Consider the following 22,605-nt stretch of genomic DNA (forward strand, 5'->3'; position numbering starts at 1 on the left):
GGCTTCACAAATTATAATCAAATACACAAGGGGTCTCGCCAGGCCCGTAGCCAAGGGGGGGGGGGGGGGGGCACTTGCTGAAAGCCTTGACTATTCGAGAAAAACACCTATATCATTATTTATTTTTGGTAATAACACGTAATTCACCGAAATCCCCTGGCTACGGGCCTGGGTCTCGCTAGAGCCAACATATCGACAAGAAGCAGACTTGTCTTTGCCAAGGCAGCAACTGCTTTCACAAAGCAGTTGTTGCCTTGACAAGACAAGTCTGCTTGTCGATATGTTGGCTGCAATGACATTCCCTGTTCAAGAATTCTTCATCACTTCAAGTTCCGTTTTCCCCTGAACATCTGCCATAATACACGAAATATAGGCTGGCGATGAATATACATACCTCGTGATATGGACACTGACACGGGATCTCCTCCCCCGTCTTGACGTCCAGGCATTCCGGCTTGGAGAAAAGGTGTATCTTGCAGATGTCGTCGTACGTGCACGAACCCACGCCGTTGGGCAGGCACGGTATCGTTAGCCACGTGGAGAGACCGAACAGGAGCGTCAGCTTCTTCTGCATCTCCAGGTGCACCTGCGTAAAGTTGGCAGATAGTCTTGTTTTCCTTTCTACGTATAGGCACTGCACACGACCTACATCTAACTTCTCAAGAAAATTGAACGCCGTCGCCTGCTCACCAACTTATAGTGCAGTGTCCTTGAACGAAACTATATAGCGGTGAGCACATTAAAGTAAAAACCCCCTTGATTGCAGCCAGTCTATCTTGAGGTCCGTGAGCTGCGCGTTCACTTCGTATTCGCGTCGTTCGCGTGACTCGGGCAACTGACGGCTATGGAGTAACGCTGGAATTGAGAAATCTGAGCCAGGGCCTAGTTTGCCTTGCTTGGGCCAAGTTTGTTGGTTGTGTGGTAGGTTGAACAGGCATATATGCAACGCCAGAGGAGAAATGCACGAAATGAGACGCGACGAACCAAATGGCTCGTCCATGTTGACGCGGCGTTTCACTCTTTAATGCACGCCGCTTCGAATCGTCTTAGCGACAGTGACCCTCGGAACTTCTTTCTCTTTCGCCCAGTGGTTATTTGCGTTTATTTACCCCACCAAGTACAGTGCATGCACAGGCTAAAGCAGACGGGCACAGTGTACAGTGCAGACGGGCTAAAGCTGCGTAAACAGCAGCTTGACTAGCCCCGTCTCCTTCACACAACATGGCAGCAAACATGGCATCTAGGAAGCACGTTCAACATGAAAAAATTAATGCTGTATTTTATTGTACAGTAACATCCAGAAGTTAATTTTTGTAGTGACGATAATGAAGCAGAAACATTAAGAGTGAATGTAACCCTCCAATGGCAAAACTAGAGCAAAATGACCGCGAGGAAATGGATCATGCGCTTATGGGCTTCCTTGACAACCAATACAAGTGCACTTGCGAGGAACCCACTACGCTATAAATCATTGTACTTTTACTGTGACCCCGAGGAAGTGGATCATGCGCTTATGGGCTTCCTTGGCAACCAATACAAGTGCACTTGCGAGGAACCACTACGCTATAAATCATTGTAATTTTTGAGAAGTAGGGCAGCAGGCACTGTGCCATTTTTCGTCATTCTACGGAGAGCGTTGGTACCGGCTAAACCCATGTAAGGCATTATGCGCACTTTGTTGATGCTGTGCTGAGACGATTGAAGAATTATGGCAGAGTCCTTTGTAATGGGTTGGAAGCATTCAACAACCTACTCGTTGCGCAATTCGCATTGTGTGACGCATGCTTACAGAATTCGCACTGTGCGACAATGGTGCTTATTTTACTCTTCTACCACGCTATATTGCATATGCTAATGTGGTTCCTTCCCGACATGAAGCTGAAATGAAAAGGTTAGTGCACCAGCATTCCGGCATTTCGCTCCCGTAGAAATGCGGCCACGGTGAACGGGAATCGAACCCGGGCATGCGTGTCTGACAACGCGACACCTTATGCGCAAAGCAACCACGGCAAGTAACTGTCAACAACGTTCACGAAGTTACGTATACAGAAATCGTGCCCTGTGTGAGAGCGATTTCCCGGTAACAGCCTAAGTTTACGGTCGACAGTTCGGTGAAGCGATCACAGCGCACAAAAAATAAACAAAACCGTGCATTGCAATTATTCATTTAAACAGGCGGGTGAGAGAATATATCACAAGTGAGAACGAGCTCGTGCTCGCTGTCTTCGTTCTCCGCACCTATTGCACCACAAACGACATGCTTACCTTGTGCAACGACTTTAAAGATAAACGCATTCGTTTTTCGTACTTGGCTAAAACTATTAGCGACGCGTGGTGCTCTAGAATGCGTGCCATCTATATTTCGCGACTTATAATTAGACGAGATAGTTTTAGGTGTCACAATGAGACAAGTTTCATGCTTCGTGCGTTTCCTACTCATCTTTTCTATTTCTTGTTTTGCTCTCCGCATCTCAGTTGCGAGCTCAACTCGGTTCTGGTCTGTATGGCGCGAACATTACCGCAACGCGCGTTGCGAGTTCTTCCGGGAACCGTAAAATATTGCGATAGTCGTAAATTGATATCTAGGGTAACAGCGTGCCACGGCGCCGTTCTTTTCGTCCCGATCAGTGTAAACGACGCCAGTCATTCTTCGGAAATTCTATGTGGTGGTTAAACACAAGCTGCAAGGGCGTTAATGTCTGAAATTGGGACATTTATTGTGCCCGAAAAAAGCGTCTTGCTTGTTTACCATCACTATACATTAAAAACACACAAACACGAATGTGCGTTTGAACTTGCGCAATAGTAGCGTGAACATGTTCTCATTTTCAGCAACGTCAAACATTGGGCTAGTTTGTTATCAAGAGAAACAGCGCGACTGTTTTGGACAGGGGCGAAATAAAGAAAACGACGAGGACAATTCAGCGCCAATTTCAGATGCGATTTCATTTATTTTTTCATATTGCTGAGACCGTATTCTGAGACGATCAGTACCGATGAAACTGTCACTTAAACGATATTTCACGAGACTAGCGTCGGATGCGTTCAGCCGACTCACAGCGGTTTGGCAGTGTGCAGAGCGTGATAAGACGGTGGGCCAGAAACGTCGCTTGTGGATGGCGGTGCCCGACGCCTATCTTGTGGAAATCTCGCAAGGGTCATTGTGTCGCTGAAAATAATCGTCTCAATACCACTCCTGTCGGCACAGCAAGTAGTAGTGAGTGTTTTGAGGAAAGGAAAGACGCTTGTTTCTGCAACTCATGAGGGAGCATCGAGCAGCGCTGTTGTGAGGGAGGGGAAACGGGAGTTAAATAAGAGAGCCAAAAGGGGACCACCTTCTTGAGAAATGAGTACCCACAACAGCTTTTACCGCAGTGGTGGCCGAATGTTAGAGCGCGCGTCTTCAATGCAGGAGGGACTGGGTTTGATTCCCAGTGCCACCAGGCACTTATCGGTTTTGCTAATGGGAGTATTTCTTAATATGTGTACTGGGGCAGGTGGAAGTATTCTACACAGTGTTGTACGGAACGGCGTTCCAAGGAACGACGTTCCAGGAACGAGTTCCTTTTTGGAGGAACGGAGGAACGCTACCGTTTCATTAATGATCGGTGGAACTGTAATGGTAACTCGTTACGCTTACGTAGGAACGGCATAGGGAACGGGATTCCTTCTGTAAACGTTCATTGGCATTGAACAGGCGCCCGCACACAGCACATCATGCAGAACAGGATGATGGGCGACCGCGTGAGGCGCAAGAATCTACCGCTCGCCTGTCACTTGTCTCTGCTGGTGGCCTCCCACTGCGCATGTATGATCTTCGGCCCCAACGTAATGGTGACGAAATTACACTTTGGTTCTACCCCTTAGGAGTGAGCGCCTTGCCGCGTGCAGCGTACTCTTCCGACGTTTTATTGGTTTATGTTCGCGCGCTGCCGACTGCGAAGCTTCAGCCCAGTTCCTGGGAATGTTTCTTTCGTCGCGCGGTCTTTAGTGGCTGGCTAGATCGTCGCTTGAGTATCTCGTGCATGCCGCCGGCAGCTATCGACACATCTGTCTTTTGACACCCGGTTGCGTGGATAGCGGGGAAGAGGACCCAAACGCAGTGGACGAGGGTACTGCATTGGTGCCTGTCCGGTGCCTTCGATGGTTTCGTTTGGGCAGGCATTCCTTCAACATACGAGTTATCTCCGCGGCTATCAGTCTATAACATTTATTATAGTTCAGTTAGACAGCCGCCGCACCGCAAAAGTCTGTCATGCAATAAACGATATGCGTACATCCAGCGCTACATTCTTGTTGCGCCCGCTGAGCCTGCCCTCGCCCCTACGACCATGGTTGACTTGTCCCTATTTGTGTGCAACACGGCAGTGCCCTCAAGCACATGATGGAACGGCTCTTCAACATTGCCAACGAAGTGCTGACGAGAAAACAGGTTCCTCCGTCGGATACCAACATCGAGATTCAACTCTTGCTGAGTGCGAACAAGGGACTTGAATAAGTTGCGAATGTGTATCCTGGACATTATTTTCTACTCACACTGCGATATTGAATCAGCACTCATTAAACGCCTATGTATTGTTCTTTTCTATGTGGTTTCCTGTACAAGAAACTTATTTATATTGGTGAATGTCTGGGAATTTCTATTTGAATATCTGAAGCACAGTATTCTGACAGCGCATTTGAGGGCTGACGTGGAAAGTGCCCCATGTGTTGCACTTGTAATAGAGGAGCATGAAACTTGCAGTTAGACATATCTGTAACATGGCCGGTGGTCTCTAAAAAAGTTCGTCTAGGAGCGTTTCTTTAGATTCATTTTATCTACATATAACCTAGTGCTGGCGATGTCAAATTCGTAAAATATATGTAGCTCAATGTTAGCTTTAAAGTGCTCTCTTTATTTGGCCTCAGAAGTATCCGGCACTATATTTTAATAAAAAATCAAATGTAAGCGGTAATGTAACGACACGTTCTAATTTTCGAAATGTAACTGGAACGAGTTCCTTTCACGTTAAAGGAACTTGTATCGGGAACTCTTTCCAAGATTGGGAAGGAACGAGGAACGAGCTTTCGTTACTGTTTTAGAGGAACGTGTACAACCCTGATTCTACATGACCGCAGACTTTTCTCTGGCGGTGATTAAACTTTTTCTTTTTTTGCATATGAGTACGGCGTCCCCTTGTGGTACTTCCGGTATCAGCACAAATATAATGGTGTCGTATAGGGAAGGCATGCAGACAAAATATATCGGTACATACGCATGGCGAACGTATTTCATGAGAGAGTCTGAGATGCTTGTTTCGTGTGGTTATTATGCTTTGCTCAGCCTTGTCGACTGCTCGGACTGGCCGGCCGTAGCGATGCGGGAAGCTTCAGAATGCTTACCCGTTCACGGGTGAGTGAAGAGACACAGTACGAATCAAGGAAAGGGGAATGCGCACTAATGACACACGCTTCACTTTCACGTCAGCTTCCTTCCTGAATTTCTGTCTGACACTTCCGCACACGCTCCTGGGATCAGCGTAACAACGCACCTTTGAGCTCGTTTCGACGCCTTTCTAAGCACCACAGCTACACCGTTTGCTCCTTTGCCTCGAAGTCGCGAACCCGATACTCTTTTCCGTCTGGGGGCCCCAATTACGTAGATCAGCTCTTTAGCGCGCTAGGCCGCGGGCAGATAACACGGTTATTTTCGCCCGTCCGCTGTCTTGCTTTTCTGCTCTGTGAAGTGGTTGATTTCGCCTCAGGGAGTGGTTACATGACGGCTGATCGTTTCCCTTATCATTGGCGGCACCGTTTCGGCAGGCGAACAGCCGAACCTTGGCAACTGCTTTGTGTTGCGACCTGTTAAAACAGTTCTTCTTTCTGTTTCCGGCTCCGCCGGCACACGCGGAAGTGCCAGCTTTCCCCGGAGAGAGGCGGTCCCCTCTATCGCCCTGACCCCGGCTGCGATGAGCCGACGGCGTGACAGCAGTACACAGCGAGGGGGTCTAATGGACAGCGCGTTTAGTGTCCAGAGAAAACGGTCATTGGGAATGGAGGGTGGGAAGAACCATTGCTTGCTAGTGAAGCAGCGAAATGTTGCCACCCCTCAACCCTCCGACTAAATGTGGCCCGGTGCTGAAGGTACAAGATTTCTATTACGACCACGCTTAAAGAAAAAAAAAAACTATTAATAATTGATTCATGCAGCGATTCATCCCATAGCAACTCTGGGGCTACGATAGATGGCATAATGGGTTGCTCTAGGTAAATTTCACCACCTGCTGGCGTTTAAATTAAGTGCTTCGAAATCTAAGTATACATGCGTTTTGCACTTGAGTCTCGTCGAAATGTGGCCGAACATCAAACCTCTGGACCTGCTGCTCAGCCGCAGAGCATCGTAGGAGCCACTGAGTTAGTTCAGCGAGCACAATAATAATAATAGTAGTAGAAAAATAAAGGTCGTGAGCTTGTAAGTAACGTGTTCATGTTGACTGGTTACAGCATTTTATGGTGTAACTAGTGACGGCCATCGAGACGATGAGGATAGATGTGTCTGTGCCGCAGCGGCCGCAGCACGGTGTTGAGAGACGATCACATTCCCTCGTGCTCAGCGAATTACACGACCGGTACGTCTCTGTAGGGATCACCTATCGCTGAGAAACTGACGTCAGTGCCGTTGGATGACGTAGCACAACCACGCACACTTCCCCGCTTTGGCGCCATGTGCAGCAGAAACGTATATGTGCGGTCATTCCTTTTTATTTTCTTCTTATATTGTGCGGCCTGACAACGTGCACACGCACGCCGACTAATACCCCTGACACACGGCCACTCTAAAGTCCTTTAGAAAAGGGGACATCTTCCGGAAAGGCGTTCGAGCGCAGTGACACACGACAAAGGAGTAACTCCCTTCCAGAAACGATCCTTTTCGGAAAGGCAGATCGCGCATCTACTTTTCGGCCAGGAAGGGAGTACTCTCGCACACAGTGTGCAGAATTTATGAATAAAAGAAAATATGTTGCAACACTAAGGTGATCTCTGTCGCTCCGCTGATTCATAACAGGACCACGAGGAAACACGCCTCGCCTTCGCACAGTCAAGAAAAAATACAGCAAAAGCAGGAACAGCAAAACAACTGTTCATAGTTGCCAGACGAAGTTAAGTTGCTGCTAAAAACGGAAAAAATGAACGGAAATTGCGAGTATGCGCGTTATAAGCCGCCAGACAATAAAAAAAAAAGTTTTCATGCTTTAATATCGCGAAATATGATGTACATGTGCATTTTTTGAATACATTTCCTATTTTGTTGCTTGCACAAACAGCGCCATTTTTTTCTACAGCGTTTTTCTGAGGAACCACTTAAAGCAGTTGTCCGGTGCCGTGTGTCATCGGCACAACTCCTTTCTGCAAATGGTCCCTTTAGGCGACAAAAGGGGTTTACCTCAAAGTACTTTACTATTGCCCGTGTGTCAGGGGTATGAGATACACATGAGTCAATACTCATAAGAATGATTAAACGTTAGATTTGTTCCTCAGCACAGCTGTCGGCCAGTCGTTTTGAACTTGTCAGAGAATTTGGCCGGTCAGCGGTGTACATCATTTGCAAACGATAACCTTTGTGGATATTGTTCCGGGATATTGTAAAGGAGGAAGGAACAGGAGAGAGAGGAAAGGCAGGGATGTTAACCAGTCTAGAAAAAATGGTATACGCTACCCTACACTGGGGAAAGGGATGGGGGAGTTTGTAAGTTAGACGTAGAGTTAGGGAGAGGGGGAGAGCGCACGCCCGCCCGCACGCCCGTACACACACACACACACACACACACACACACACACACACACACACACACACACACACACACACACACACACACACACACACACACACACACACACACACACACACACACACACACACACACACACACACACACACACACACACACACACACACACACACACACTCACTCCTCGCAGTCAAAATATCGCTGTTGGTCTATAATTGCTTGTGGAAGACTATTGTAAGCAGGCAATTGTTTATAGTACGTCTTGAGAAGATGCCAAGCCAGAGGAGCAACGCGGCGCGTGAAGGCGCACGGAGGTTCACACAGGCGCTGCTCGACTCCCGGAGTCGGCCGGTTTCGGCAGCGTCGTCGGAATGTTGGCCTACATCCGCGGCACCGCCTCCTGCAGATCGCCCGCCCCTCGCTTCTTCTTTCCCCGTGTGTGGCATCGCGACTTCGACGCTGGAATGCGGGTCTGCGGCATTGGTGGCGTTCGATCGAAGCGCGCTCGCCTTATTTTCCATTCGCGGAAGTGCGCAGGTGCGTGTGTGGGCACAGCGGGGCGTTGTTTTCAGGCATTGGGGACGACGGTCTTAGCATATATTGAAACTCTGCTTGTCAGTGTAGCGAAGGTGAGATGAGACCAGCGAACGGGAACAAAGCACAAATACGGGGAGTATTGAGGTACTGATTTACAACGGAGAGCTAAGTTTAAGTAACTACACGTGTCCAAGCATCCTCGTCTTCATTTACTCCTCTGTCTGTACATTAACTTTTATTTATGCTAACTTTCTCCACGTCAAGTAACCATGTTTCGCTGTTTACACAAGGGTTTACGCCGCGGCTCAGTTGAATCATTGTGAATGCAGCCCAGTACGCGATGGACAAACATCACTATGTCTTTCTGACCCCAAACGTGTGTCCAAGGGCAATCTTTCTTTTTGAATGAGACAACGAAGACGTACTCTGGCTTTACTCGGCTCCATAGGCGTGCGCAGGGTTCATCATTAGGGGGGGCGAAGGTTCATCGCAGCGCCCCCCCCCCACCCTAAAAAGTCCATGTATGGGGCAGATTTTGCACCCACCCCTCTCTTAGGTGACTAGAAGGGTCAATGTACGGGGCAGATTTTGCGTCCCCTCTCTTAGATGATTAGGGGGGGGGCGGCCCCCCCCTGCCCCCCCCCCCCCCTCTGCGCACGCCTATGCTTGGCTCAGCATGCTCATTTGCTACTTAGTTATCATCGAGTCCATGCGGCCATCTTATTCGCGTCAGTGAGCCAGAAGGCAACTGTCGCCCACATATTCTTTTTTTTTTAGAGCGAGAGAGAAAGGGAGAAAGTAAAGAGAACGAAGTCAACCAGATGCAGGTCAGGTTTGAAGTTCGCAAGAAAAAGTTAGGAGTAAATTTCATTGGACAACTGCAATTAGGAGAACGCATTTAGTCTTGCAAGAAAAAAAGAAAGAATGGCTGAGGTTACGGCGAGAAGAAAAGAATGAACAGAAAAAGAAAACGCGAGAGATTACAGAAAAAGGATTCCCCAAGTATATAATTGCGTCTAGAACTGGAGTACAACTCCGATGTATAACTAAGTGTGAACGTCCGCTGTAGCTCTGCTTTGACTACCGAAGACCAGTTGCGAGATATCTGTAATTAGCCCGCTGTTCTGTACACAACGGTGGCGTGCGGCATACACGAAAATGTCGATAGTCCTTCGACTAACCTCCTTCGCTGCCTCGACGAATGGTAGCCATACCGAGCTGCATTTCTTTGAGCCGCTCCACCGTAATGAGCCTGTGTGACGTGCTGTTTGCGCAGTGCCCGGCCACGACTCGGCGGGAGCCGTTGCGATCGCGCTACTGGCTGACTGTGTAGATACAATGAATAGTGCAGACTGTATACGCAGCACGCCCTTTACGAGCCGCGCTGCTGAATTACTTAAGCCACAGTTTCCAGTGGCTTAGTTGGAGCGGCGTTACTTCTGTCCAACAGTGCTGGCAAGCCAGACGTCGACGGCGAGTGAGAACGGTCGCGCAATGCGATTACTATCAAACGTCAAAGAGCAAAGTTCTAGCGTTGCTCTAACGGCGTTCCATTTCTGGCCAAGCTGTTGCCTCCGGGCATAAAACAGAATACGTGATTGCTACTGTTTTACTAAAGGTGCTCAGTGCGGCCGACTAAGTGGCGTGTGCCAAGTATCTCAATACATATACGCATAGATGCCGAAGCACCTGTATGTTATTCATTGCGATCTGAAAAGCAGGCGAGGCGCGAGTCTCGTGGACTCTGAATTCATGAAGGAAATATGTAGCATGACCTTGCTACATATGTATAGGTTGTGTATAATACACAGTGTCCTTCCCAACTGGTCAGCCGCCTTCGCAGATAATGTGGTCAAACTCAGGATTGGCTGAAACTCGTTCTTACGGCAAACTGTAGCGTAAAAGTTCGTTTAGTTTCTCTTCTTCTTACTTATATTTTTTTTTGGGGGGGGGGGGTTCGGTGGGAAGGGGAGGGTACGATCCTTGAGTCATGTAGTCAGAAAAAAAAAAAACCGTTCCTTAACTTGAGTTGTTTGCAAATGAGGAATTCGTAGCGCTTCAGAGCTCGAATTCCAAACTCTTTTGCGTAGATTGTTGGTCATAAAAAATTCCGGCCAATATAGTGAAGGCGTCCAATCAATGCCAAATAGTATTCACTATATAGTATTCACTAATAGTATTCATAAATAGTATTCACTAATAGGCTGCGCGAATTTTGCCCCATATATCTGACATGTTATAAGCGAAGGCTGGGAGACATAGAGCGAGGCCCCAGACGAAGGCTTTTTCTCTCACACCTCGTGTGTTACGTAAAGACAAAATGAAACGGCCGTGGACCCATATTCAGAGAATTCATTCGCCTGCAAATGTACAGAATGAAACGGCGTGCCATACTAACCGCGATGGGTGACGTGAGGTTCTCGTTGAGCCTGAAGCGGATTCCGACCGACAGGGGGCCAGGAATCTGCACGGGGTTTGGGTCCAGGTCGAAGCCCGTCACGAACAGCGGATCCGTCTCTTCGCCGCAGTTGTTGAAGGCCAGCCGGGCATAGCCGCGCCGCACCGTCGGTCCGGAACCCTGTGTGATATAATAATCATTGGGGTTTAACGTCCCAAAACCACGATATGATTATCAGGGACGCCATAGTCTCCGGAAATTTCAACCACGCGAAGGATTTTTCAACGTGCACCTAAATATAAGCACACGGGCCTCAAGCATTTACGCCTCCATCGAAAATGCGGCCGCCGCGGCAGGGATTCGATACTGCGACCTTCGGGTCAGCAATCGAGCAGCATAACCGCTAGGCCGCCGTGGCGGGTGCAAACCTGTGTGAGAAGCAGCGGGCTGGCAGCACTGGGAATGACAGGTATAAAGCATGCAGGGAATAACAGCGAAAGCGTGCCACTGTCATCCGTTTTATATGTCCGTAAACTACGTATTGCTGAATCGAAGGTCGTATCCACGCAAAATTAGGTTTGAATGCGCTTGTTGCAGCTTCCAGGCCGCCCTTACAAACAATATGTCCAGATTCGGGAGTAGTTCAAATTTGTTCTCGAAAACAATTTTAGCGCAAGAACTTTTGCGGACAGGGCCTGCACTTTGGCAGGTGCACTGCAACACGGCACCATCCGTACTTGGATAACTTTCTTTACGTAAGCGCCGGCCGCGATATTTCACTACAGGTGTGACGACTCGTTATCAATACGATCGCTCTTAAGAGTTAAACGGTCCAGAAAGCCGGTCTTACAAAGGAAAGTCTGTAAGAATCTGGACATTGGGGCGAATGGACGTTTGTAGTAAAAGAAGCTTTTGAGTCTCAGTGCCTAATTCATTAAGAGAGAGAGAGAGAATAGGAATAAAAGAAAGGCGGGGAGGTTAACCAGGGCTGAAACCGGTAGGCTACCCTGCACTGGGGAAGGGAAGTTTTAGAGGAGGAAAGAAAAGTCACTCTTTCTTTGAAAGTTCTCATAAGCTTGATGAGATGCTGGACATACACTAATTAATATAATTGTAACTGTTGGATTTTTTCCGCCTTAAAGATGCCGCCGCGGCCGGGATTCGATCCCGCGACCTTCGGTTCACTAGTCGAGCATCGTACCCACAAGACCACCGCGGCGGATTGGACATTATATTAGCGAAGGCGACAGGCCACAAACTACGAAGGAAAAGCTTTGTGAATTCTTCCCCTGACCTGTACTTAAAAAAATTCGTGTCTGTTCTACTTTGTTCATAACAAGGGAGACGTGCCAGCCTCAAAAATTCTTTTTCTGCGTCTATTTGTCGCGTTTTGGCACGTCATTGTTTAAGCGTTTCATGTACTGTCACGCCCAAGACCAGTTGCAACATGTAGCGCGTCCTCAAAGTGGCGCCACCACTGTAAAGCGGCGCCGAGATAGCAAAATTTAGTGAAGTAAGTTATGTAAACCAATTTAACGCTTGCAGGTGCCACCTTTCAGTCTTGGGACCCCTTGAACCACGGCCACCGGTGTTGTTACAACTCATATTGAGCGAGACTGTACCTCTCTTGCCCGGACGAGCTCTTCCGTCGAACAATTGATTTTCCTCGAGGATCGTCGACTATTCAAGTGCAAGCTGGACCAAATAAACAACCTGCTGCAGAACCCGTGCTGACGTAAGCTCTCTGTGTCCCGCAGTCTCAAGCAGCACGTCCCTCGGTTCGTCCCAGTATGGAGCGTTCCTTTATTTGCCACCGCCAGTGGAGATTCGTGCTCGCCACCCGAGCGTGACGAGAGTCGTGAGTGCGCGTATAAACCCGAAACGGTCGCGGTGCGTCTCGAGAGATGCGACTTGATGGGTTCTTGATGGTCGTGCAGCGGCTGCAATGGCCGCTCGGCGCCGGCCATTGTCAGCCCGGGCGCGTCTTGCGTGGGACGGAAGGAGCTGGCGAGAGATGTTTGCCCAGATAAGGGTCACTCGGTCTGCGCACGCGCCACGTGCGCCGCGAAAAAAAGAAAAAAAGGGCGCCACTGGCGCTGTTGCCATGCCGCTCGAAGTGCCCAACCTGCGGTCGAACAGTCTAGACCTGGGCCCGTATTTACGAAAAATTCTAGCGCTTGAAATGTTCGGGAGAGAAAAAAATTGCACCCAATCATGCTGCTTTAGGAAGTTGAAATGGCTCCAGCAACAGTTTGAAGACAGCCCGACGTTTTGGGACCGATTCGGTCCTTCCTCAGGAGGTGACCGAATCGGTCCCGAAACGTCGAGCTCTCTTCAAACTGTAGCTGGAGCCATTTCGACTTCCTGAATCTTCTACCCAGCCAGACAGATTTATGTCGAAATGTTTACATTTAAGTCATGCTGCGGTACGTTCGAATACCGAAGGCAACTGGCCAACAGAAAAATGCACTTACGAAAGAATAGCTTTGTGAATTCGGTCTCAGAGCTCTGAAACTAGCCTTTGAATTCGTACTGCACTACACATACGCACGCACAAATGAAAAAAAAATCTGTGACGTCGCAAGCCTGAAATTGGGGGAGGAGGGGAGAATTAAGAGGAATTCAGGTGCCGCAGAAAGCGGGCAGTTTCAGCTGCTATATTGCGATAGATTTCTTTCGTGTCATAAAATTGAACCACTTTCTTCGTTCATTTGCTAAGCGACGCTCGAGCGGAGCAATTTTTAGCAGTATTTGCGAGGCTATCGGTTCGCCAGTCCAATTAATAATGGCACTAATCCTCCTCCTTATCCCCCTTGTAAAAAAACCTGAAGCTAGCACGCTGTGCAGGATAACGACTTCGGAAACGAAACTGGACTAAAATAAATGAAAGAAGGCAATTTCGAGGGCTCGTTCCTTTGTTTGGCACAACCTTAATGAAAACCAGCGGATAATATGAAGCCAAGGAAGGCATAGGGGACGTTAACTCCACTGTTTTAAGTGTATTGTGGTAATTATGATATAGATGGGAAGAACGTAAAATGGACGAGAAGACAACTTTCCAACGGCAGGGACCGAACCTGCAACCTTCGGATAACGAGCCCGATGCTCTATAAGTGAGGCCAGCTGGCTAAAAAAAAAAAAGGCAGAGTGTTTCACACTCGCCGTCATGGCTACGAGCGGCGGTGACTAACACTCCCAGGTTTGCATGCACATAAATACCCGATAAGCAGACGAGGGGACGACCGCCGCCGTAGCTCAATTGGTAGAGCATGTATTGCCCCTAAGCAAGTGCGATACTTTTTGTGGAATAAAGTGGAAACTTCGTTTTTTTTTCTTCCATCTGGACGATACCTTCCTATCCTCGTTTATTTATTTCGCAATGCACAGAGGTAAAGGAAGCTCACGAAGAGGACTGGCAAATGTTTTAACCCGTCAAGCAGTAAGACACGCAAGATGGATGGATGCTTCGAAATGGCAAGCTCTGCGTGCCAGCTACCATTTCTGCTGAACTTTGTGCATGCTCAGCTACGTCGAGGAAAAAAGTTCCTTCTTCCGCGCTCAGCTACAACATGCTTTCGTGGAGTAATGACTTAGTGGCAGTCGCACATTAACGCAATGCGGCGCTGAAGTTTACCGTTAGTGCTAGGCAAGCACGTTAAACACGATACTAAAGCGAGTCATCTGGGCTGTGTGCTATCTCCAATAGCCACGTAAAAGCTTTAAGCATGCTTTTCTCGCTGTCCATGTCTATCTTTACGACAGCTGTATGCATTTGACGCCGACAAACGATTCGTTTCCTCTTATGCGACGTCTTTATAGCACGAGGTGCGACGACGGCGTCGTGCTTTATGTGCTTTCCGACGCACAAGCATACTTGAGTGAGCTCGCAAACAAAGCGTACTCGGTGCAAAGGCCGGATTAAAAGCATTTCGCGATTACAGGCTCTGTAGGCTGCTTACGGTACAGGAACATATTGCTAGGTGCATATTGTATCTGGCCTCTCGGACTATGCGCGCGGGCACCATATGAAGAGGACGAAGAGCTGTCTCCGCTCGGGCTCTGAGCTGAACCGGCAACCACTGTTCTAAATATATCTTGTAAGTAGTCTACTAAAGTGCCTCGTCATAGGCGTAACATTTTAGTGAAGGTGCTGGGTATTGATTCCAGTACGTCCCTATGGTACTGAACTAAGCCCAACGTGGTGTCATATAGAACAACAACAACGACAACAACAACGACAACAACAACAACAACAACAACCACGACGACGACGACGACGATGATGATGATAATAATAATAATAATAATAATAAGAAGAAGAAGAAAAAGAGGAAGAAGGAGGAGGAGGAGGAGGAGGAGGAGGAGAATTTTCAACCTATTTTGTGTCCACTGCAGGACGACGGCCTCTCCCGAGGATCTCCAATTTACCTTACCTTGTGCGAGATGCTTCCATTTAATGCCAGCGAACTTCTTAATTTCTTCACTCCATCTAACCCTCTGCCGTCCTCGTCTACGTTTCCCATCTCTTGGTATCCGTTCCAGCGCTCTACAACTGACCATCGGCCATCGGTCCCTCGCATTACACGACCTGCCCAGGTCAACATATATGCAATGAAACAATTTTATTTGACGTTCGCAGAGCCCCCGCAAAAAAAGCACTATGTCGCCCCCCCCCCCCCTCCCCTCACCCCCCTCATCGCATAGCCGCTATAGCCATACAAATAAATGGCACAGCTGCGCATATGTCACAGGGCCACCGTAGCACAGTCGTCAGAACGACAGCCATGCAGAGCGGCAGAGTTTATAAGCTCTATGCTCGTAGCTTGATCTTTTTGTAAATTACAATCCAAGAAACGCAGCCAGCAAGTAGGGGGATCAGAGAAGAAAGAAGGAAAAAACGGTGCTCCAAGCCGTCGCTTCGAACAGTGGACGCGAAAGAAGAAGAATTAAAGAACATTTTGATCACCACTTTCGTAACGTCCCCGCGCTGTGTATTTCAACATCAAGCATGTTGCAAGTATACTCGCGAGCACTGCTCAGTAAATCCGCTTTGCGCGTTGCACTTGGTAAAGTGGTCCATGTAAGCCACGTTAAAGTTGATTTTAGACCCCACCAACGTCATATAACAGCACTTAAGCTCGGGAGCACCTATCTAAATGCACGGTAACGGAAATATCATTTCTAGGATACGACTGCGCCGATTTTGATTAGGTTTGTTGCACTTAAAAGGAATAATCTATGGACTGTTGGAAGGGAATTGCTAATTTATGCTATATCTATGAATAGGAAAGGCCGGAAAACCTGCAGAATTTTGTAAAACTCAACAGCCAACTGAGCTACTATATCGCTCAGAAATAAATAACAAAAAACGATGTGACAATTCTGGAAACTACCCGGGTAAGACATCGAAACACCGCTCTGAAATAAACCATCAGTTTACTAGGACTCTTGCGATATTCTTGTAAACGTCAGTGAAAACCAACAGATAATGAAGCCAATGTAGGTATAGGGGACGTTCATTGTACTGTTTTAACTGCATATTGTAGTAATTCTGACATAAATGCGAAGAAAGTTAAGTAGACGAAAAGACAACTTGCCGCTGGCAGGGACCGAAGCCGCAACCTTCGGATAACGAGCCCGATGCTCTACCAATTAAGCTACGGCGGCGGTTGTCCTCTCGTCCACTTTATCGGGTATTTATGTGCATGCCAACCTGGGTCCCTGCCGGCGGCACGTTGTCTTTTCGTCCATTTCACTTTCTTCACGGTTATATCATAACTACTACAATGCAGTTAAAATAGTACAATTAAAGTCCCCTATACCTTTCTCGGCTTCATTACATGTTAGTTTTCATTCTGGTTGCATCAAACAAAGAAAGGAGCCCTTATAATTTCCCTTCTTCGTTCTTGTAAACGTTGTAACATTCACGTAATCTGCGAGCTCATAAAGCAAAGTTCAGAGCTGGATCTGCTCTATAAGAGATGCTGCTTTACAGAACTTCGATAGCTGTTTTTGGTGCATACAATTGTTATGAATTTCTAAGCCTCGTGTTTCTAACGTTATGGTGCGGCAATTTTCAGACATTTTCGTTTTAAGTTTGGGGTTTTAATACAAAATTATGCTTCTCAGGATTTCTATAACTGATCTCTTTCTCTCGAACGCAACAAAAATTCATTCGACTCGGTCCCACTGCGAGTTTCTTTCTTCGTAAAAGCATTTGTGCGTTTTGCATGCATTCGAACGGGGAAAGCCGAGTTTACTCGAGGCTTCCTTTTATTTAGGCTATGCAATATGTTTGACTGAGAGTTTCCCTTGTAAGCTTGTTTTGATTCTGGTGGAAATCGTCTTATTCCTCACCCAATAGCGATTTTGCACACCAGGGAAGTTCGTGTTGCGTGAACGCTGCTAGAATGCAACAAACTGAATGTTAAAGAAAGATGGAAAAAATTTAAGAGGAAGAAATGGGAAAAAGACGCCCCCGGGCTTCCATGTAATACGTCGGGGCCAAACCATGTGAACTTCATCCAGATGCGTGGGTGGACAAGTGCAGTGCGCGCAGACGTGCCTCGACACCCGCAGCCATATCTTCGCCAACGAATTTGATGCGTGCTCGGGTGTACCGGGTCTTCCGTTTCCATCGATCTCGCACCTCTTCTGTCTAAAGACGTGCAGCGTTATGGAAGCTACGACGCCTATATAAAGAGAAAATGAAATCTCGTGCTAGAGGTTAGAACCCCCGTAAGCGTAGCCAAACCTAATGTTGGGCACGTTGTTCAAGGTGCATAGCGCGACCTAAAACGGTGACAAAAACCAAGGAAAACACCAAAGACAAGCGCTGACTTTCAAATTGAAAACTTTATTTCGCATTAGAAATACGCATATATACATGCGGAAAAATATGAATGAAAATTAGCGCAGGTTAAAAAAAAATTGCTCAAGCGCGACTTGATATCATCATTGCACGTGCTCCTCAAGTCTAAGAAATTCAGTGCTTACACTTGTACCTTTTTTTCTTTTCTTGTTTTTTTTCTTTTTTGTGTCCTCGGTTCAAAAAGTCGCGCTGTTTACTTTGAATTATGCCGAAATCACTGGCCAAAACCTTACTGCTCCTATGTTATCGGCCATACGTTACTTCGTCTAATTCTATAGAGCTAACATAGTTCAATAGACACCAGTTTAGCCCGTAATATTTCTTCTGCTGCAAATTATTATAGAGGAGTCAAAACCACCTAGCCCAGAAACAAGCTATAAGCCGTGTCGTATGATTTATGACTTACTCAGGTGCAGCGTAGCTGACGTCGGCTATATTATTCACAGAGTGTAGAGATAAGTTTATTCTTACTCAGCCTCTATGGTTTAGTCTTTATATCTGCTGCGTTCAGAAAGGTTTTTTTCTTCTTCATTTTTTTTACTCAGCGCAATCGGAATGTCGTGGGCCGGCTATGGTGGGCCGGTCGAGGTGACAGCACCTTCGCTTCCGGACTTCTTTCAGAAAACCACGACGTTGCCGCAGTTCTTGTTTTTATATTTCTCCAAGAGCACGAGCCCTTCATCTTTTCGACTTGGTCGGTGCAAGCCGCAGTGACACGTGATAGTATGGAGACCCACGATCCGGGACCATACTGCGGGGAAAAGCGGCCGTTGGGTTTCTTTTTTTTTTTTTTCCTTTAGCACATTTTATGCAGTGGCGCGAACTCCTGCAGAGCAACTGCGAGCTCATGCGTCTGCCTTCTTGATTTCTCTTCTCGCTTTGTCAGGGTATGCCTGCTGGAGGATTCATGGCATAGCGCTATATGTGGTCATAAATCCCCGCTTCATGCAGGCAGCTGCGCAATGACTTGGCATATGTAGCCGCACAAATTTACAACCTCAATGAAGCGGCCGATCAAAAAGTCGACGTATGCTTTCAACTGCAGCCCCTATACTCGGAATTCCGGTAAAAGAAAGGTGTAACGCCACGCTTTTATGCTAACTGAAAAATCAATGAAGACCTTCTGATTCAGAATACGAAAGCCTCTAGGTGAAAGAACCGTTAACTTCCACTGCAGCTCAGTAACTAAGACATGCCGCCGCTCATTCTGATGTAAATACATACTAGTTAAAACATTTGATTGTAAGCTTGACACCGAGAGAGAGAGAGAGAGAAACGAAGAGTAAAGGTATGGGAGGTTAACCAAGCTTTGACTCGGTTGGCTACACTGCACGTAAGTTCATTAGCTATCATTGGTATTGTGGCCTCAGCTTGCAAGCAAAGCAATCGACGTTCCCTAAGAACATTTCGCAGCTATTGCCTGATGTTGCATGCGGATACATTCTTGAGGAGGCGACTGTGTGATAGCGGTTATATTGTGTACAGCCGAACATTTCCTGTCACGCTACCCTTCTAGTGCCAGTTTTAATTTGACGATAAAACTGATGCGACTCTTCACTTAGTGGTTACTGCTGTGCTGGAACAGCTGCGTGTGCTCCAACGTCGAAAGGACTGTACTAACTGCTGATGACAACGTCGGCCACAATGCCTTGCGGAGAAGTTAGCGAAAACAAAGGGAATTTCGCCCACACAGCAATATTACAGCAATAGTTGAATGGATGACACTACGTGGGCTTTTCGGCTTTGCTATATGACCGCAATGAGGACTGGTAGTTATTAATGTCTGATGTTTTATGTCCCAAAACCACGATATGATTATGAGAGACGCCGTAGTGGAGGGCTACGGAAATTTCGACCATCTGGTGTTCTTTAACGTGCACACGGGCCTCTAGCATTTCGCCTCCATTGAAATGCGACTGCTGCGGCCGGGATCGAAATCACCACCTTTGGGTCAGCAGTCGAGCACTGCTCCGCTGCGGCGGACTAGGAGACTGGCAGTTGACCTAGTCTTATACAAAACCGAAAGTAAAGCTAAATTGTGACGGTGAGAGGAATAGAGCCCCAGTGGTACATGTCGAGGGATCCAAGATAGGCTCGACCATGCAGCCGATCGACGTAGCCCGTGCCGTCCCCTTTCTACGTCACGCATTGATAGCGACTGTTCCTAATCCATTATAAAACCTTGTGAACTTGGGTGAGTTCGTAATTCATGGTAAACTTGCCAAAGCTGCATTGGGAAGGGACGTAAGTTGCGCCTGTTTAGCTGTATACTGTGTCCCTTTGTAACGCGTTTTTGCAAGATTACTTCATACGTTTCATCGTTCAAAATGCCATAATCGTGAATTACAATAATCGATCGCATTTTATGACTTTACGCGAAATGCTCAATGCTAAGCAATAAATAGCTAGAGAACACAGTCTGCACCTTTGGACTTCTAACTTTTAGCTTACAATGTTGCACAGCCACGAATGAACTGTAACACTGCGTATTCCAATCGAGTGTTATCATCTGTGCACCTCACTTGCAACTTTTGCGGAGTACCCATGTATTGCTTTCTCTTTTCTTTCGCCGGACGTCTTTAAATGTGTTACTGTCACTTCCTTTCTTTTTTTTTTTGTTGCTGTCGTGCTTTAACTGCAGGCACGTCGTTTCCTCCTATGTGAGGAAATTGAGGAAATAGACCCTTAAAAGGTCATCACTGCTTCCGTTTCCGCATGCGCATATAAACTGACAAGTCGAAGGCTCAGCCTCTGAATGCCTTCTGTCATCGTCTGAATGCGCTTCCCTTTTTCCCCCTTACTTTCATCATGCACTTCATATAGTGTCGACACCGACGGAGGCATCACCAGAATCCTCACTTTTTGCCTTTTTCGAATTTCACTTTTTCTCCTCCCTCTCTCACTTCTTCTTCATTGACAATGCTGACGCTGACTCGGCCCCTAGTCGCTTATGCATTCGGTCAATTGGGACGGTTCAGACTTCCGGCATGCAAGAATGCTGCTTGCGCTTTTTCTCGTCGGTCCGATCGGAAGTGCATCCGGTGCAGGAAGCGCCAATTGGCTGCATTGTAGCTCTACCGAGCTTCACCCCTTCGCTGTCTTCTCTCTTTCCGTAACCACTCACGAACACTGCTTTGTGTGTGCGTGAGTTCATGGAACGTTCTTTGAAGGATGAAGCGTAGGCACTGTAAACAATTTAGCGCAAAACCAACAAATGAAAACAAAACATAAACGCAGGACAAGCGCTTTTTTGTTTATCCTGTATTTGTCCCTGCTGGTTTTACACCAGATTGTTTACGTTGAATCTGTTCCAACTCGCTCAGCTATATTTCCTTTTAAACGTGTGCAATGTGGTTAAGACTGGTTAGCAGTGAACTCCGACATTACGCATTTTCTGTACATTGTTTTATCTTCCTCCGCAGTATCTCTTCATTATCTCTTCATTATTCAATATCTCTTCATTAACCATGTGCCATTTCATGCCCAATTTCTTTTGCGTCAAAGAATGCGAGAAAAATAGCCAATTTTAAACGAACTTTTATTTTTCGTTATACTAGAACTTTTCAAAAGTCATCTCATGTATTATTGTAATAGAGCAATCGGTATAGTGATATATCGCTATATTTGAAATTTTTTAGGCTTTATCGTGTCCGAACGCCTAACCTGCAGCTGTAGGTCATCGACTACGTTTTTCTGATTCTGAGAATAAGGTCGCACGTTCGAATCCTGTCTTTACGGTGCCCGGACAGCTGTACTGGCATCAAGCTATGGCTCAACTATAGCGCTCCTGCATCTTAGCACAAGATCGCTGGTTAGATTTCAGTTCCCGTTTCCACGGGAGCGCAATAGAAGAAGAAAAAAAAATATTGGCGAGGCTTGCACTAAGTCGCGCAAGGCTTGAAACAGTGAAACTGGACGATTCTGAAATCTAATCTGGTTGCTTCCAGGTTGTTGCTAGGCTTTAGCTAGGTTAAACACGACACGGATGTCCAAACTACAGAACCGAGCGTTCGCACCGCTCATATATATATAGAGTACGGCCACGTCGCTGTTGGCGTAGGGCTTCCATCGCTTCGGGCTCTTCTCGCGGCCACCGTTGACTTTCCCGTTCCCTATTGAATGGCAGCTTCGCACTAGTCGTGCCAAGTCTTTTTATCTTTTTATGTCTTTTATTCCTATTATTTCCCTCTATTTTTCTCTCTCTCTTTCTTTCTATATCTTTCTCTCTCTCTCTTAGTGAACCAGTGGTGAGTAGTGGGATGTCCTCCTCACCATCACATCTCCCTCCTCACGCTCACTTCCCTTTCCCACCCCCTTGCTACAAGGATATGCTATGCTCTGCTAGCGTGCCTGGATAGCCGTGTGGTTAGGACGCTCGCCTTCGGATCGAAGGTACGCTGGTTCGAATCCCGCCTCGTGAAGGTTTTTTTTCGGCAAGAATTTTTCTCGCTCTTTATATCTTTCTTTCAGTCGCTTTCTTCATTCTTTCTTTCTTTCTTTCTTTCTTTCTTCGCACTCGTTCTCAGTGTTATTACAGGCCACGCCGTAGCGGTGAATAGTGGGATCTGCGCAAATTCTGTGGCACATACCCGTTCATGATGATGACAGTTTTCTGACAGGCCGCACATTACGGCTAGCTTAAACAGCTTCGCTCTTAAGATACTCGTACGCGTTAAGGATGTGCGTTAATGATATTCAGTTGGTTAAACTGGAGCCCTCCAATATCACAGGGCAAATTCGGGATATGGGCCTGCATAATGAATTTTCAAGACACCGCGTTCCGGGATTGTGCTTACCTTTCTTTCTGCTTCTCACCTTTCTCGAAATAATAGACTGGCGGCCTAATCTGTGCACGATCAGGGGAACTAGCGCTGGAAGACAGGACGAGAGAAGACGCTACACAGACATTGCGCTGTGTCTATGTGGTCTCCTGTCCTGTTTTATAGCGATGCTTGCCGTGACAACCTTTCTCTGTCTATATTTTCACTCCATCTCGCTATGCAGGCTAGCCAGCCACAACTAGTCTGGTC

General features: G+C 47.1%; 1 protein-coding gene across 1 annotated transcript in view; it reads right to left on the minus strand.

Annotated features, from left to right (window-relative positions):
- Nucleotides 1-22,605, minus strand: part of LOC119382521 (ganglioside GM2 activator) — a 55,373-nt gene that overhangs the window by 6,548 nt on the left and 26,220 nt on the right. Inside the window, exons 2-3 of the mRNA XM_037650238.2 lie at nt 10,705-10,884; nt 395-586 (exon numbers count right to left, since the gene is read on the minus strand). Of these exons, the coding sequence (XP_037506166.1) occupies nt 395-586; nt 10,705-10,884 (372 nt within the window). The remainder of the gene's footprint in view (nt 1-394; nt 587-10,704; nt 10,885-22,605) is intronic.

The sequence above is a fragment of the Rhipicephalus sanguineus genome, chromosome 2 (genome assembly GCF_013339695.2).
Source record: "Rhipicephalus sanguineus isolate Rsan-2018 chromosome 2, BIME_Rsan_1.4, whole genome shotgun sequence".
In the NCBI taxonomy this organism is placed as follows: Eukaryota; Metazoa; Arthropoda; class Arachnida; order Ixodida; family Ixodidae; genus Rhipicephalus; species Rhipicephalus sanguineus.